The sequence below is a fragment of the Hippopotamus amphibius genome, chromosome 6 (genome assembly GCF_030028045.1).
Source record: "Hippopotamus amphibius kiboko isolate mHipAmp2 chromosome 6, mHipAmp2.hap2, whole genome shotgun sequence".
In the NCBI taxonomy this organism is placed as follows: Eukaryota; Metazoa; Chordata; class Mammalia; order Artiodactyla; family Hippopotamidae; genus Hippopotamus; species Hippopotamus amphibius.
In genome coordinates, this window is record NC_080191.1 from 123146049 (window position 1) to 123164658 (window position 18610).

An 18610-nucleotide genomic window follows, 5' to 3' on the forward strand; every position below is an offset into this window, starting at 1 on the left:
AGTTAAGGACTTCAGGGAGTCAAATGATGTTCATCAAAACACTGATATCTCCTAGCTCACTGCTCGCTTATAACCAAAATGAAATGGAGGAAAGAGGGAGTGCCCGCAGTCTAGTACTAATGGAAATGACTTTTCTGTATTACTTTCACTCTTTATTTTAAGCTTCCACATTATGAGACCTAGAGGTAAAAGAGGAGCATGAACATATAAGAAGGATATGACCATTTTGTTTCATTTCTGGGATGAGAAAAACATAAAATGGTGTACTACACACAACACATCAGAAATACATGAAAGACTATATAAAATTAGAATGTGAGACCTTGATGACAAAAAAAAATTATAGTGGAAAATTTAATATACCTCTTTCAGAATCTGACATCTAATAAAAATATAGATAAGGGTATAGGGAATTTGAGTAACATAATCAAGAAACTCAATACGTATGTACAGAAATTTGTTTTAAGCTTTTTTTTAAAGTTTTTTTTTATTTTCAGGGAATATACACCCAAATCAGTCATGTACGTAATCACAAAGAAAATCTTATATTTTAAAAGTAGAATTGTTATCAATAACATTCTCATAATTTGATATATTAGAAATAAATTTTTAAAAAGGTGATCAAAATTGTGATCATTTGGTAAACTAAGAAACTCAAAAAATTACATATCAAAGGAGATCAAAACGGAATCATCTCACATGTAATCACTGAGTCAGACAGGGATCATCAATGGATGCTAAAAACAGTGGCTAAAGGAGTGTTGGAAACAGATTCACACAGTGCTCAAGCATTGCCCCATAGGTTAAAAACTAATTACAAAAGGAAAGGTATACTTTAATAAAAACTAATCACAAAAGGAAAGGTATACTTTTACAATGGTGGTTACCACTATAACCATATGAACAAACTTAGCATCACCAATAGTGGGACAACTTGATCTTATGTGCCTGTTGATATGAAATACCCATTATTAAGCCTATGGCATCACCAATGAATATTCTTTTTTTTTTTTTTTTTGGCTTAAACAACAGACATTTATTTTCTCACAGTTCTGGAGGGTGAAGTCTATGATCAGGGTGCCAGAATGGTTAGGTTCTGGTGAGGGCTTTTGTCCTGGTTTGCAGACAGCCATCCTGTGTCCTCGCTGTGTTCCTTGGAGCATGTGTGCAGAGAGACAGCTATCGATCTCTCTTCTTATAAGTCCACCAATCCTATCAGCTAGGACCCTACCCTCATGATCTCATTTAACCTTCATTACCTCCTAAAAGCCCCGTCTCCAAATACAGTCGCATGGGGGATTAGGGCTTCAATATATAAATTTTGAGAGGACACAGCACGGTATATCTCAATTTGGACTAGCCACATCCACGTGGTTGAAAGACATGGGGCTACCAGATATCGTGTTGACTAGTACAGTCCAACAGCTGTACTTAAGGCATAACAAATGAAAGACTTGCACATTTGCCAATGAATGTTCTCGCCAAAAATGTTCAACCTGAATTTCAAGCCTTGACCTAATTTCTAGTTTACAGGAAATATAGCAGAGAGAAGAACATATTAATTGATGCTAGGAGGAAACAAACAAGTCCAGAATGTGGAATAGTGTGCAAAACAACTGACCTGGTTTCTTCTAAATATCAGTGTCATGGGAAAAAAAGAGGAGAAACTGGTTTAAAGAGGCTAGAAAAAAAAATTGAACATTAAATTAAATTAAAAATTGAAATTAAAAACATCTATACATAATATCTTTTTGCAATAACTGGGGAAATTTGGATATGTACTGATAAAATTATTGTCTTTAATATTTTTAGACACAGTAATGGTATTTTGGTTATCTAATAGAATGTCCTTGTTTTTCAAAGACGCATCTTTCAGCTTTTGGATAGAAGTGTATGATGTCTGTTTTTATATTTAAATGATTCAGTGAAAAATAAAAAAATAAAAACACATTTAATATATGTGATCTATGTGGTATATATGTATATGTGTGATGTATATGTATATATACAGGCAAGAAAGCAAAATGGGCATTTTATTAACAGTGGATAAAACTAGGTAAAGGGTATATGGATATCCATTTTAGTATTACGTTGAACCATATGAAATTGCTGATATTTGATCATTTTTGAGCTAAAAAATGACAATTTTACATTTGAATACATCATTTACCATAGGAGACACTGGAAAGGTGATTAAAAACCTACCATTAAAATGATTCCAGGAACCAGATGGTTTTACAGGCGACTCCTAACTAGCCTTTAAAAACCTAACCATTTCTGACCTAGAGTCTGTCATACAGAGCGAAGTAAGCCAGAAAGAGAAAAACAAATACCATATGCTAACGCATATATATGGAACCTATAAAAATGGTACTGATGAACCCAGTGGCAGGGCAAGAATAAAAATGCAGATGTAGGGAATGGACTTGAGGACATGGCGTGGAGGGAAAGGGAAGCTGGGACGAAGTGAGAGAGTAGCACTGGCATATATACACTACCAAACATAAAATAGATGGCTAGTGGGAAGCTGCTGCATAGCACAGGGAGATCAACCTGATGAGTGGTGATGACCTAGAGGGGTGGGATACAGAGGGTGGAAAGGAGGCTCAAGAAGGACGGGATATGGGGATATATGTGTAAATACAGCTAATTTACTCTGCTGTACAACAGAAACTGGCACAACAGTGTAAAGCGATTATACTCCAATAAAAATCTGAAAAGAAACAAACAAACAAATCCCCCGCCCCCCAACCATTTCTATGCTATGCTATTTCAGGCCATGAAAAAACAGAAAAGTCTTTAGTTCATGCTATGAATGTAGCACATCCTTAACACTAAACCTAATAAAGACAGCCCCCTCTCCCCCCACATCAAAAAAAGAGAAAAGTATAGACTAACCTTAGTCATTATTATAGATAGCAGAATTATAGGAAAAAATAGCTATCCTGAGATTGTAAGGATAATTCAATATCAGGATATCTATCAATATATTTCATCACATCAATAGAGGAAAAAACGATGTGATAATCTCAATATAGGCTGAAAATACTATTAAAATTTATCTGACATTTCTAATAAAAGCTGTGAGTAAAATAAGGTTACTAAGGAGTGCTCAGTTCTGCTCAAAGGACTTTAACATGTATTTTCTTATTTAATGTTCACACATTTAATCTTCAGAGACAGATTCTGTTATCCCCATTTTACTCTCTAGCTAAATGTCTAGGAGAGGGAATGCTGAATCCTATAATAATTGTACGTTTAACTTTATAAGAAACTGCTGAAGTGAGTTACAGATTGGCCATACTGTTTTGCATTCCCACCAGCAATGCATTCTCTCTGAGTATGGATGTGTAGCTTGCATATTCATTCTCTTAACAGGGTCTTTTGCAAAGCAAAAATATTCATTTTGATGAAGCCCAATTTATCATTTTTTTTTTCTCGCACATGATGCTTTTGGTAAAGCATTTAAGACTCCTTTGCCTAACTTAAGGTCATGAAGATTTTTCTCTTATGTTTCCTTCTGGAAGTTTTATAGTTTTATATTTTACATTTTGGTCTATAATCCACACATGCCCTGCATGTGTGCCACCCAGTATATAGTCTGAGACTTACGTGATGCTCTCTGTCTTGTAGCTCTGTTCTCAAAGACGATGGTGTGTTGTTTAGGGGCAGATACGTGCTTACACAGCTTGGAGCGGAGCCCAAAAGTTTATACACAACTATATCAGATCACTTTCTTGTGCTCCTTCCACTCCACAATCTCTTCCACATTTTCTGGCTTCCCAAAGCCCAGGGCTTTCATTTCCCTACACTGCAACATATTTCCCGTGATTTTTCCATAATATTGGGCCTGTTTCCAAGGTCAAGCAGTGATAAGATTAAGAGAGAGAAAAAAATGTAATGGGACTTCTTCCAATTCCTCTGGTTGGGAAATTGGGGTGCGCCCAGCTGTTGCTGCCATCATCACCACTGCTGCCTCAGGTCTGCCCGGTATTGGGATGAGAATAAAGTAAATGCTGACAACAAACCCAGGGGATTTACCCCACTCTTCTGACCCACAGGGGTCCTCTTCTTGTTCCTTATGCCCCAAACAGATAATTTCTTTTGGAGTTCTTTCCGTCTTCCTTGTTGTGCAGTGCTGCCCTTTAAACTGCCTTTGAGTTCAGGTCAAGAGATGCCAGAGGGGGAAAAAAAAAGGGAAATTCACCACTGGTTTAACAGTACTCTGAATTCTGGTTTCCTTCCCCAGTCTGTCTGCTACCATTTGCTTTCAGGAGTCCTTAGATAACCACTATATTCTGTCCAGGGACCTTAGTTGCATTCAGTGGAAGAGACAGAGGGAAGTATGTATGCTTATTCCATCTTGACCAGAACTGGAACCCCCTCCATAAACTTTCAGATCACAAGTTCCATCTATTGCATTTAAAATATTTTTTTTTCAGATTTTACCTATTACCTAAAGTAAACATACATCTATTACTTAAAGTAAGGCACCTATATTTGATCATCCTTTATGGTAGCAGCCTAATAAATTCTCTTCAACAGAGCAGAATGTTCACTGTTTGGTAAACTTAATAAATGGGTGAAGCTTATTGATACTGATGTTCTCAAGAGCTGTTGGAGAAGATAAATAAGAAGATGGCTAGTGGAGGATAGCTGGCAGTTGGGATGATAAAGGCTGTTATCTCTGGAACTGGAAAGATTCAGTACATAGAAAGAAAGCACATTAAAGAACCCAGATGGCATTGGAGGCAAATTTTCACACTTGTGAAAAACCTAGGACATATTCAGGTTAACGATAGGGTACTAGAGTTATCCAATATCTTTAATAAAATATGTCAAACTAGATTGACTTAAGCAATACATATTTGGAGTTCTGAAACATTTTTTTAGAAGAGACTATAGTAAATAGAACTTAATTTTAAATGGGGGTTAGAGGTAGGGAATATTAAGTATAAGTTTACATTCAAAGGAGGAAACTGGTTTTCCATGTTTCATGATAGAGGGTATTTCTCAAGCCTGCCAATTAATACAAATTGATACAATATTGGTATAAAATCAATGCAAAATAATAAATTGATACACATTGATGAAGGGGTGCAAATTAGATATCTGAAGATATCCTAAGCAAAGATTATTATGTCCAGAAAGAAATAGAAGCATGCTTTAGAAAGAATCTTTCTGAGCTGTTGGATAAATATGATGCTTTTTGTAAGCATTTTTCTTTAAGAGGTTTATCATTTTGAATGCAGAAATAGGAGCAGCCTGTAAAACTGATGAATCTAGTCACTACATAAAATGAACTAAGCTCCCCAGAGACTCTTTCTATTTCCCATGTAAACCATGCTTTCATAAATACAAGTAATTAATAGCATCTTATGTGTGTGTATGTGTGTGTGTATATAAATGCCATAGGCAGAAAAAGAGTGTTCAAATAAGAAAAGGCTCATAGGTGGTCATTTGAGTAGTGTTACAGCAACATTTATTGAGCATTTACTGTGTGTCCTAAATTTATACATGTAATACTTAATCCATATAAAAGTCTAAAGAGATAGGTATGACTACTGTTCCAAGTTTACAAATAAGAAAATTGAAGCATAGAGAGGTTGAATCTATTACTCAAGTTCCCACAGCTAGTAAGAGAGGGAGGCAGGGTTGCATCCCACATCGTCTGCCTCCAGAGTGTGTGAGCTGATTTACTATGTTAATACACCAGTGAAGTAAATAGTTAAACATGTATGAGACTTTGGATGCTAGAAAGAAAACCAAGCAGAACACAGCGGGATATGGAGGGAACTTGATTATATGTATTCTTCCATTATATTAAATTGACATTTCCTCACCTCAGCAATAAAGGAAGTCTGTATGTAAGTAGGTATATCTAACCCTATTGTTGTTTAAGATTAAAAAAATATTACTAACGACAGTCTCTTTACTCCTGTGTGCATTCCCATGATGGCTGTTATTAAAAACTTTGTAGCCAGTGGGGTATATATGATAACGAAATCACTCTAGCATGATATAAAATAGGATGGGCCATAAACCCAAAATAAAATTTAAATACTTAACTAAAATAATGATGGTGGAGACATTGCACTATCTAAAGGTTATTCACTCTGCAACAGACACAAAGCAGTATGTGCAATGTTTTGTTTGATCTGTGGAAGAGGCTGACAGCAGGCTGACTTGGGATCCCGAATGGGTTTGCGAGATGAGTCTCAGGGTGTAACAAATTCCTCTAATTTCAAATTTCCATAACTGAGGAAGACAAACTTCCCTTCTTGGCTACCTTAGACCAGGGCTGTCCTTGTTTACCTTTAACTTTTCTAGGTCAAGGAGAAAATCTGCACCGAAAAATTTCTGTGCTGCATGACCAACTCAACCCAATCACTCATGATGGGTGAGGATTTCCTGTGTTTGTTTTTAACTGGCCTGTCTTGGTTAAAAAAAAGTATATCTCTTTTTCCCCAGAGAATTTGTTAATCAAGGTAGTTTGCAGGCATCAGGAATAAGCTCATTTATTTGCGGTGGCAGAAGAATGAACTTGTTGGGGGTACAGGCCCTGGACTTAGGCTGCCTGGCCTTGGAGTCTGACTCTGTAGCCGGACAGTGGGAAGACCCTGGGCCACTTCGCCAGGCCTCACCCTCCCTAGGAGGTACCTACTACTCTCACCCCCATTTTATAGATTAGAGGCTGAGTCACAGGGAGGTTTTGTGCCTTGCACCTTATTTTCTAATATCTAGCACAGAGTAAATAGTCAATAAAAGCTGGCTATTACTCTTGGAGATGTTCGAAGCAAAAATCTGGAAGCTGAAGAAGTCATCTCACTGAGGGCACTTGCTCATATTGTCTGGAATACAAGTTCTGCATTGCTCTGGTGTGTAAGGCTTTCTGCACTGTGGTTGAGACATTTTGAAGAGATGGGTCTAGCATTCCTATCTGGGAGAAGCCAGAAAAGGTTTGCACTGTGGTGTGGGCTCCAGTCTCATGAGTTTTGTTAACTCCATATGACACCCAGCCCTAAACTAAGGATGGGGTTATACCATCCCAAATTACTTACCACTACGGGAGAGCTCTGTGCCGTTGGTCTTTGAGGTTTCTTTGTAAGCATGTGTGATTATTTGGTGGACAATTCTGTTTACTGGCCTCTGTAGGGCAAAGCGTGACATCTTTGCTCTCTTGTTTCCTGGCTAACAGCAGAGCTAGTCCTTGGACACTGGGAGTTGGGTTTCCCTCACCACCAGCATAATGTATTTCACAGAATGGAGGAGGTCTGGATTCTAATTAAGAAACCATTCTGCTTTCTTTTACATGAAAACCTCCAAAATAATACTGGAGGAGTCTTTTCTTTTTCTCTAGAATTTTAAGAAACAAAGGTCTGTGATTTATTTCAAATGCTGCGTTAAAAATATTTTGTTATTATTTTAAAAAATACAGCTTTAGGTCTAGAAATTTGAATGTACTTAGGATAAGCAACCAATGGAGAATTTGTTTCATATGTAAAGATCCTTCTGAGTTTCTCTAAGCATGAAGTCATTGCTGTTTTAAAGTTATTTCTATCAAATTGCAATTCATATATCAATTTTTACCCTACACAAAACTGCACCTTACTGTGGTAGTTTGCAGCTGAATGGCAAATTTTATGGGACTAAAAGACAAACAAACAAACAAACAAAGATTTTTTTCCTAATAATTTAAGAGAAAAAAATGTAGAAATTTAAAAAAATCAAAAAGGGAAGGCAATGTAAAGTGTATAAATAAATCATAACCAAGTGAGGATGTCTGAGTTCATTCACTAGCACATTTGCATACCTGGCCCTTGGGTCTCCCTTTATGTGTCATTTTATTAAAGCCCCAGTTTGCCGACATTCTGGCATTTGATGGAAAGAGTCTGACATGAACGTTTGTTAATGAGATGTTGTGCTGTAAACAAGCAAAGTCTTGCTAAACATAGCGTAAATGATGGACAACTATCATTTAAAAGCTATAATGAAACTGAGGATGTCTTTGATAGCATTATAAACCATGATGGAATTGGAGCATATGATAGTATCACTATAACATGGTCAAGCCAGATTCACGTCGTGCTTGTGTGTCTGTTTGGACACACACGAACTTATGGTCCTATTCTATTACGTTCACTCTATTATGCTCTATTTCCTTCTCATGGATCAATGCACAATGGATTTTTCTCTTCAAGTTAGCCTCTGCCTCCTTCCAGTATAGATGCTAAAAATTTTAAACTCAAGGCTCAGGTGTGGCTGGCCCTGGGCAACCCCAGCCAAATCCAACAGTATTTCATGTTGGCCTCATCTCCATGTGGGGTTATAAGTCTCAGCTAGCGGTTCTCAAAAAGGGGTCCTAGAACCAGCTGGAGTGTGGTTAAAATGCAAATTCTTAGGTCCTGAACCAGACCTACTTGATCAGAAAGTCTGGGCAGGGGTCCAGCAATCTGGGGTTTAATGAGCCCTTTAGGTGGTTCTGCTGTTCGTTAAAGCTTGAGAACCTTTGGTCTTAACTTGGTCTTGCTGCCCTGTATCCTGTCTGCCTGGGTTGACTTCCTGGCTACACACATACCTATAAAGCTCAGTTATCCCCCTCTGATTTCCTCATGACTGGGTCTCTGGTCTCTCTGACTGGGTTAACGCCCTGATTTCAGATGAACATTCTAGTTCCCAGCTGGGATTTCCACCTGGCCTACTGGGCCAGAGCCCTGTCAGCTCCTTTCCTTAAATGTATCACGGTCCTGCTTTTACTCCGCATTGAATCAGTTGGGCCATTTGGAGCCAGTTCCCACTGGAGCATCTCCATGACCTGGCAACTCCATGCTGTGCCCCCCAGCAGGCCATCACAGCACTGGCCTAAGATGACCTCCAGGCCCCTCACGTGTGGACACTATAGTTGACATTGCTATCTTTCTTTATTAGTCCCTGTCCTATAACCTGATAAACATTCTAACCTGTCTAAGGTCCTATTTTATATTGCCCTGTCCCTACTGATCCAGATATCAAGAGACCGCATAAGCTATGACATCTATTTGAAGTCAATGGATGCCTTTGGAAAACACTATAGGAGAGTTACATAAACATTTTAGGGTAAAATATGTTATTGATTTGGGGACAAACCCTTCAGGGTAAAGAAAGGCAATAGTAGAAAACAAGTTATATTTGAACTACTTCAAGAAAATGTTGCCAGCACCGCTTTATGTCCTGAATATTCTGATTTACCTGATAAAGCAGTCAATACATTTATCTTGTGAGGATTGGTATCCTCTAACTTCTGCTTTCCAAGTCCTAATTTTTCCATGTGTGGATCCGCCTACTGAATTTATTTTCCAGAAACCTGAACACACCATTATCTTACTATCAGTTTACAGTGGATAACACTATAGCATTTAATGCAATATCCATGCTCATCCACAGGAGCCTACAAGCAGCTACCACTGCGAAAGAAATTGCAGGTCACCTTTACATGCCTAGAAAACAGTTCAACAAGCATTTCAAAACACTCTCCATTTCAACCTTTGGTCAAAGCCTTTTCATGTGTTTAGCAATATTCACAGTCCTTTAAGAGGCCCTTTTCCCCTTGAATTTGGTTTAATGCATAACTACTTGGCCTAGTTTAGACATAAGCTTTCTTATCTGAACTTGTGAGTCCTAATTCTGCTTCTTTCTGTCAAATGGATAGAAATTTGTCAGTAGGGGCTTAACTAGTTATATTCATTCAGTTTTTTGCGTAGCAATTATTTATTCAATTCCACTATGTGCCAGGCACTACATTGAGGCTGAAATAACAGAGTCCTTCTCTGAAAAAAATCTTCTTGGATGTCCCTTTCCAGCCAGATGGATCTTTTCCTGTCAGATGTGGTGGGTATGGGTTTGCCTCACAGAGAATGGGTGGGGACCAGGGAGGGGCTGCATGATCATCAAAAGGTATGACTTTGGGAAGTAAGATGTGATTTATGTAAAGCACTGTTACATTCTGGGATGTGAAAATGAGGACCCAGATCAAAGAATCAAATACAGATGACACTATTTCACTTTTTCCGCGATTGGCACAAGCTATTCATTTTTCATCAAATCTTCTATTACCTACATACTTTGGGTTAATAGCAATCATCTTCCAAGCACTGCTTATTGGATGGCCCCTGGCTGAAGCCTTGACCCCATTTTCCTTTAAGAAATTGTCTAATCTGTGTCTATAGCATCCCTCTGGCTAAACATATGGCTGACTAGTCAAATACATTTAAGCATTTCCTGTGTCCCTAATTTTATCCTAAGTGCTGTGATAAATTAAAAACCAAAAAAATTCATTTTTCTCCTTGTATGATAGCTTTTTCTGTATAACTCCTATTGTATCATAAGTATCTTGAGGACAAGACTCATGTCTTACTCCTTTTTGTAAACTCCATAGATTATCACATTATACTCAGTAAATACGACTGAATGGAAAAATTCAGAAAGAAATTCATTTCTAGGGACTGTAGACTATAAACAGACATCACCCTGAGATTTCTAGAACTCTCGGAAAAGTCAGTTCTGTTGGTGATAGGTTATATGGTTTCACCTTGTGAATGAAGGTCAACTTGACTCCAGGGAAAGTTAGTTTACAGACATGCCACTGTACTCTTCACCAGTCAGCAACACCAGAAACGGGACAGTGCAGTCATGCCTCATAATGATTTCCTTTGTTAAGCAGTGTCACTCACCTGATCTGAAGGCAAGTCAGCATGGGGGTTGTTCCTCCTCCAAATACCCAGACTGTGAAGAACACGAGCAGCAGCGTGGTGGTAAACATCATTTGCTTGGGCTGAGATTCTGTGTTCCGAATGGCTAAGGCAAAGGCTATGGCTCCTCGCAAACCTTACAGGGAAAAACCAAAGAAGGAAAATAAACACCTGCGCGCCTGTCATTCTCATTTCATGGAATATATATTTACAATTTACTGACAAACACAATTATTTTTTAAAATTAAACTTTTAATTTTGAGATAACCATAGATTCACATGTAGTTGTAAGGAATAATAGGGACTTACTGTGTGCCCTTTCCCCACTTTCTCCCCAAAGGCGACGTCTTGCAAAACTCTAGTACAATATCACAGCCAGGATTTTGACACTGATATAGTCAAGATTCAGTACATTCCCATCAGCATAAAGACCTCTCGTTTCCCTTTTAAACCACACCTACTTCTCTCCCACAGACTCCTTCCTTAACATCTGGCAATCAGTAATCAATTCTCCATTTCTATAATTTTGCCATTTCAAGAATGTTATATAAATATAATCGTGAAGTATGTATGTAGCCCTTCGGAATTGGCTTTTTTTTTTCACCCAGCGTAATTCTCTGGATACTCATCCAGGTTGCCAAATATATCAATTGCTTGTTCCTTTTTACTGTTGAGTAGTATTTCTGCGGTGTGGATGTTCCACAGTTTGTTTAACCATCATCTGTTAAAGGACATCTGAGTAGTTTCCGGTTTTTGGCTATTACAAATAAGGCTGCTGTGTGTGTGAACATAAGTTTTCAACTCTCTGAGCTAAATGCACAGGAGTGCAATCACTGAATTATATGGTATATTTGCATGTTTTTAAAAGAAATTACTACCAAACTTTTCCAGAATGGCTCTACCATTTTATACTCCTATCAGCAACGTATGTCATCCAGCCTTTAGTGTTGTCACTATTTTAAATTTTAGCCATTCTGATAGCCTATTGGGGTTATAATTTCCATTTGCCTAACAGTATTGAACATTTTTTAATGTGCTCATTTGTTGTCTATCTACATGCTTGGGTGAAATGGCTCTTCGTGTCCTTGTCTCATTTTCTAATTGAATTGTTGGATATTTGATAGTTAAATTTTGAAAGTTCTTTATATATTCTAGATAATAGTCCTTTGCTGGGTATATAGTTTGTAAATATTGCTTCCCACTTTGTAGCTTTTATTGATGAAGTCTAATCTGTTGATTTTTTCATTTATAAATCATCTGTTTGGAGTCAAGTCTAAGAACTCTTTACTTAGCTCTAGGTCCCAAAGATTTTCCCCTATGTTTTAAAATTTTTTCTAAAAGTTATATAGCTTTACTTTTACATTCAAGTCCATGCTCATTTTGAGTTAATTTCGGTATAAGGGGTGAGTTTTAGGTTGAGGATTTTTTTTTCTTTCTTTGTTTTTTGTTTGTTTGTTTGTTTGTTTGTTTTTGCCTATGGAGGTTTAATTGCTCTATTGAATTGCTTTTGTACTTTTGTCAAAAATCAGTTGGGTGTATTTGTGAGGATTTATTCCTGGGTTCTCTATTGTGTTCCGTTGATCTATATATCTATTCCCATTCTGATGGTGCACTGTCATGTTTATCGTAGGTATATGGTAGGACTTAATATTGGGTTGAGTGATTCTGATTTTCCATTTTCAAAATTGTTTTAAATATTCTAGATCTTTTGCCTTTCCATAAAATTTTAAAAGGATATTGTCTGTATTTACCATAAAATTCTTTCTGGGCACAAATACTTTTAGAAAAATCAAATGTGTTAGACAACAAGGCAAACCAAGCTTATGGACCACTGAACATTAATAGACAATTAGATAGCATTTAAGAATTACTCTAGCCTGAGAACATACTTTTACAGAGTCTATAATCAAAACTGACCTATTAAAACCTGCTTTTTAATTTCATTTTTGTTCTTTAATAATAATATGCTAATTGAATTTTTATGAATCCATATTAAATATATTTGCAAGAAGAGGTTAAAGAACATTAAATGCTAAAATTTTAAATCAAAGTGTGATGACATTATAAAAACAGATGTAGACATTGAAGAAGAGTAAATAAAAGCACAAGTAGTAAAATAAAAAAGTTAAAATAGAAAATCTTGGGTAACACAAGACTTAAAAGACATTTACAGGCTTTGTTATACCATGTAACAGGGCAAATAAACATTTATAATGACAGCAAGTATGAGTCAAAGGTAGTGATTTTGTAACTATTCTAGGAAGGTTTAAGTCACATACATAAAATTTCAATGGTCCATTTTTTATAATATTTGCTGTATTGATATCATCTAGGTTTCTAGATTTCTAAATCTTTATTCATATATTAAAAAATTTTTAGAAGTTGGATACAGGGTAGGATGAGGAAAACTGTAGCTACCTGGGTTTTTATCCTTGGGTTCCCAACTTAGCATTTAATGCTCCTTTCTTGTCTCCATACTGAGAATACACAAGAGAAAAGTGGCATAACACAAGATCCAGAGGATTAGACTAGAGAGACTTAATATATTTTGCCTGAAACAAGGAAGCCTCAGAAGGAGAGAGGAACATGCACTCTGATATAAAATTACCTTCAAGGAACAAACTGTAATGAGGGAAGAAAATTATTCTAAATCTCCATGTAGACAAGGAAATGGCCTGAAGATAAGGAAGATAACATTTGAAGTAGGTATTAATAAAGAAAAGTTCTTATACATCAGATATTCTGAACCCTTAGATGGCTGTACTCAAGAAGAAAAGTTCCCCACTGGAGATGTTCATGCATTTAGACCCAGCTGGGGACAAGAGAGTGGGGATATTAATAACCCTTATTACTGGAGCATATTTCAATAATGTTCTCTCCAGGAAATACAACTGGTGTCATTAGGGAATGAGAACTGAAGGAAACAGTTTTGAAACAGCCTTCTATATCTGAGGCTTAGAAAATGTATAGGTTAAGGTAAAGCTCCTAGCAGTGTTTAATCAGGATGAGATTGGAGATAGAAGATTATCTTTTCGTTTTCTCTTTTCCTCAAGCTCACATTGCCAGAAATGTCCATAAAGAAGCATATTACCCCCAAATTAGGTGGTGTGTATTAGAAATATTAAGTGATAAAACTCTAAGTATTTGTTTTCATTTTATTGAATATTTGTGTGTGTGTTTTTGTTTATTTGCTTGTTTTTTGTTTTGTGTTTTTTTTTTTTTTTTTCCCACTTTGAATTTTGTGAGAAAGAAAAGAATAGAGACTGGAATGAGATAAAACTTTCTATACCATGCCTATTGTAAACTTTTCATGTTAATTATCAAGGACAAGGAAAGACACAATTATTTATCTTCCTAAATATGTTTAATAATATCTTGTCATTATATTAAACTAGCCTAACTGAACTCTTAAATCTAAATTTTCTATACATGAGCAGTTCTTGGTTTAAAAATATACTCAAAAGATATATGTTATTCTGGTGTCTAAAAATATCTACATGCTGCACGTGAAACTATATTTATACGAGATGCAATGTAGAGCTTGCTCTTAAAAAAAGAAAAAAGAGGAAAGAAAAATGCACAAGCACTTGCACTTGTGGCATATTAAGAAACATTACTATTTAGAACCAACTCCAAGATGGTTCTATAAGAGGATGCCTTCTCCATATAATGATCACCTAAAAAACCATAGAAACAGTGTGCTTTTGGAGAAGAGAGCACTGTAGCTCTGGTCACATGTCGCAAATATGGCTCATGCCACATGTAAGATGGCCTAGTAGCACAGGAAGCATGGAACTGAGAAAGGTGAGGTCACTAAGTGGACAGAGTGAAGCTCATTTAGAACTCCAGATGAGAACTACTGCCTACGTCCCACTTATGTTTTAGGATGCCAAAGTTATTGATCGTATATTTGGAGCCTAGACAATTGTCGAATCAATGGCCATTCATTGCTTCATTCAGTATATACATGCCTTCGTCTGACATAACAAAATACCATAGTCTGGATAGCTTCAACAACAGAAAATATTCCTCACAGTTGTGGAGGCTGGGATGTCTAAGATCAGTGTGTCAGCATGGCCGGGTTCTGGTGAGAGTTTTCTCTCTGGCTTGCAGAAAGCCAGCTGCTTGCTATGCAAGAGCAAATTCAGTGGTGCCTCTTCTTATAAGGGTCTTAATGCCATCATAGGGGCTCCACCTTCATCACCTCACCTGAGGTTAATTGTCTCCCAAAGGCTCCATCTCCAAATAACATCATATTGGAAGCTAGGGCTTCAACTTATGAATTTGAAGGGGACACAGTACAGTTCATAGCAGTATGCATTGATTATCTGTTGTGTGGAGGTTCTGGGCACACTTATCCTATCTTCTTCACATCATGGATTTGGGAAACAGAGGACTTTAGGACTGAAATAAATTATTTAGGCTACCAGCTAAATACTAGAAATTAAAGATTAGTATTGACTTAGGCATTTCTTTTAGTAAAACACTATTTCCAAAGGACACATGTCATTTTGCTTAGAAACCAGGAAATTCAGAACTTATTGTCAAAACTTGTATTTTATTTTGTTTTATGGGTACTTTGACTCTATGGATTTACCTTCCTTTTTCTCTTTGTTTTGGTCACTAATGGACATAATTCTATACTTTCGGGGATTGATAGACTATATCATCTCATTTTAGATGGGTTTACTGTTCAGAGACTTGACAGATTTTATGTACTCAGTTGGAAAGTTAGCATCATCTTGGAGAATAAAAGAATTACCTGCAATTAAATGTGGTTTCATTTAAAATTGTCCTCTAAGGGATTCTTATGTTAATTGTGTTGATGTTCTATTCATAACAATAGAAGACTACTGAACCAAGGCAAACTTTCAGGCAAGGACCCCTGCTGCAGAAAGTGTGCAGCTTTCCTGTTTTATCTTTAAACAGCAAAAGTGAAACTTAATCTGTTATAAATTTGCAAATGTGTTCTGAACAGGGTCATACATAGCTGCATTTAAATCGCAAGAATACAAGTAACCCGTAAGCAATTTGCATTGAAGGTGCAGAGCAAGAATCTAAACCTAAACATTTATTGAGCCCTCATTCTGTGCTACATGTCACCCAAGACACAGTGGGGTGATGCAATGATGAGGAAGCTTGGGCTCCTCTGTTCCAGGGCTCAGGGTCCAACAAAAACGACTCTCTTAACAGGTAAAGTATGATAAAGTGTATTAGTGGTATAAAGAGTATTCTTTGTGTGTATAGTCTGATGAAAGAAAAGGTAAGATTGCTTAAACTTCATGAGGGCCCAAATCATGGCCATTGTCAACAAACGTGCAATGTTTAAGGCACTGAAATCAATGGGGTAAAAAAGATCTTTGCACGTGTGGTTTTCTATGCTTGAATCATTTTTCTCCCATCCAAATTCTCTCTAGCTCTTTCTCCTATAACCCTGACCCAAATTTCACCTAATTCCAACTGATCTTCAGAGCTCAGCTGAGCCTCTGATTTCTCCATGAAGCCTCCTCTGAGGTCTGGGCCTGGGTTAGGCTAACTGACATTCCTAGTACAAACTGTGCTTGGACTTTCAGGGGCCTTATGGCATTACACTGTAATTGGTTGGCTTTGTTTATCTACACACTTAGAGCAATGCCAAGCACATAAAAAGGTCAATGAACTGATGAATGTTCTGATTCTTCATGATTCCAGATTACATATGGAAAAGTGATTGATACCTCTTAGTTTAATGGAATGGTTGAGTAATTGTTTCTGCAAGTTTGGTTTCTGCTCTTTTATCATTTATTGAGACCCTTAAGCCTTGTACCGAGAGTCAGGAGACCTGGGATCTATTCTCAGGCATGTCCGACAGGTTGCATGGTGATTAGGCTCATCTGAATCTGTGCGGTCTCATCACTAAATGGAGGTTTTAAGGCTAGCTTATGGTCTTTAGCTGGAAATGCACATCAGAATCAACTGTGGAACTTAAAAATGTATCAGTCATTCATGCTCATGTCCTGACTCTAGAGATTTGGACTAAGCAGAGAATGAGTTACCTGAAAGCTCAGGCTCCTCTCCCTTTCCGCTGTACCACCTTGGTCCAAGGCCCACCACCTCATACTCTGACTGTTCCCCTGACTGACACCCTAGTCTCTTGGCCTAACAGTCTCCACCCTTTCTTCCTTGTAGACTATCGACATCCCTCTGAACAGTTTCCTCAAAATCTAGCTTTACGCGGTTGTGATCTGACCCAGAAATCATGATGGCTTCTTACAGCCCACAGATACCCTTCCATCAGGATTTCATCCCCCTTCCACGTCTACCTCCCCTTGTCCACTAAGAGATTTGCATACCGACCAGGTGGTCTTCTTTCTCCCTGTAAATCATTTTTATCCTTGCCTCTATGCCCTAATCCCACTGTTAGCCCATGTTTTACTTCTTTCTGCTTCTATTCCACTCCCAGGAAGTTTTCCCGCAAGACTCCAGTCCACATTGCTTTCTCTTTCTTGGAAATCCTATGACATATGACTCATGCCACTCATATAATTAAATGACAGTCTGAGATGAATCAGTAGTTTAATGTGATCTATTCTTTACTCTCAATTATTAATCTTTTAAAAAGTTGGAATTACAAATTCTTTACACAGCTTAATATCTCTCATCGTATCCAAAACATGAAACGCAGTAAATGCTTTTGAATTGAATGATTACAGTGGCTTCAGACCCTTGAGATGTAAAGTGGTGACATTCATGTGTTCCTTCATTTATTTGGGATCCAGGGGATAGCAGAAAACAAGAGAGAGTTTCTGCCTTAAAGGGGCTTCCAGATTAGTTTAAAAAAAAAGAAAAAAAGTAATATGTAAGCTGCTGTGAAGAAAACAAAAGTAGGATAAGAAGATAAAGGATGTATTGATGTTAAGGGTGGGAGTGTTTAGGGTGGTTAGGAAAGCCACTTTGGTTAGCTGATATTTGAGCATAGACTCTAACAGAATGAGGGAGAGGCCATGTGGGTAACTGGAAGAAAAGCATTCCAGGAGTCTGGGACAGTAGGTGCAAAGGCCCTGAGGCAAGAATGTGCCTGATATGTTCACATAGTAGCAAAGGGGCTGGTGTGGCTGGTAGGGGAGTGGAAGAAGATAATGCCAAAGAGGTAACCCAGCCAGATCATGCTGGGCTCTTGAACAGCAAGGCTTTTGAATTTTATTTTGAGATGGAAAACTTCAGGAAGGTTTTTGGCAGGGTAGTGATATGATGATCTATTCTATGCTTAAAAGGATCACTCTGGCTCTGCTCTGAAAAGCAGAGCTCCAGGCTGGGGGCAGGAGGTCAGTGAGAAGACTGTTGTATAGTCCAGGCAAGAAGTGAAAGTGGATCAGAACAGGACAGTAGCAGGGTAAGTGCTGAAATAACGTCAAAGGTTGACAGCATTTGCTGATGGGTTGGATAAGGAGTATGAGAGGAGAGAATTCCAAGAACCTGTGGCCTGAGCAACTGGAAAAATTGGGGGAAACTGGGGGAAGAGCATATTTGGGTGTCTGGGGGAGATCAAGGGTTATGTTCCGGCCATGTGAAATCTAAGATGCCTAGTAGTCATAGGAGTGCAGAGATTGAGTGGGTGGTTGGATCTAAGAGTCTGGAGTTCAGGGGAGAGATTAGAGTCTTTTTATTGGAGAGAGTGGGAAGATAGGTGGGAAGTTCGGAATTTGAAAACTTTGTGGGAAGATAATGTTTCTTTTAGACCACGTTTGGTCTTGCTGCAAGGTCTTTGCGCTGCTACTCCCACGGCCAGCGCTCTGCCCAGGCTTCCCCTTGCCCCCTTCCCCGGGCCCCCTACCCGGCCCTGGCTTCTCCTCCTCATCGTTTCAGCCCTCAGAAGGGCTGCCCTGAACATGCCACCTAACTGC

At 37.9% G+C, this 18610-nt stretch overlaps 1 protein-coding gene across 1 annotated transcript in view; it reads right to left on the reverse strand.

Annotated features, from left to right (window-relative positions):
• Nucleotides 1-18610, reverse strand: part of SLC9A9 (solute carrier family 9 member A9) — a 535038-nt gene that overhangs the window by 174024 nt on the left and 342404 nt on the right. The window contains exon 12 of the mRNA XM_057739599.1: nt 10710-10863. Coding sequence (XP_057595582.1) covers nt 10710-10863 — 154 coding nt within the window. The remainder of the gene's footprint in view (nt 1-10709; nt 10864-18610) is intronic.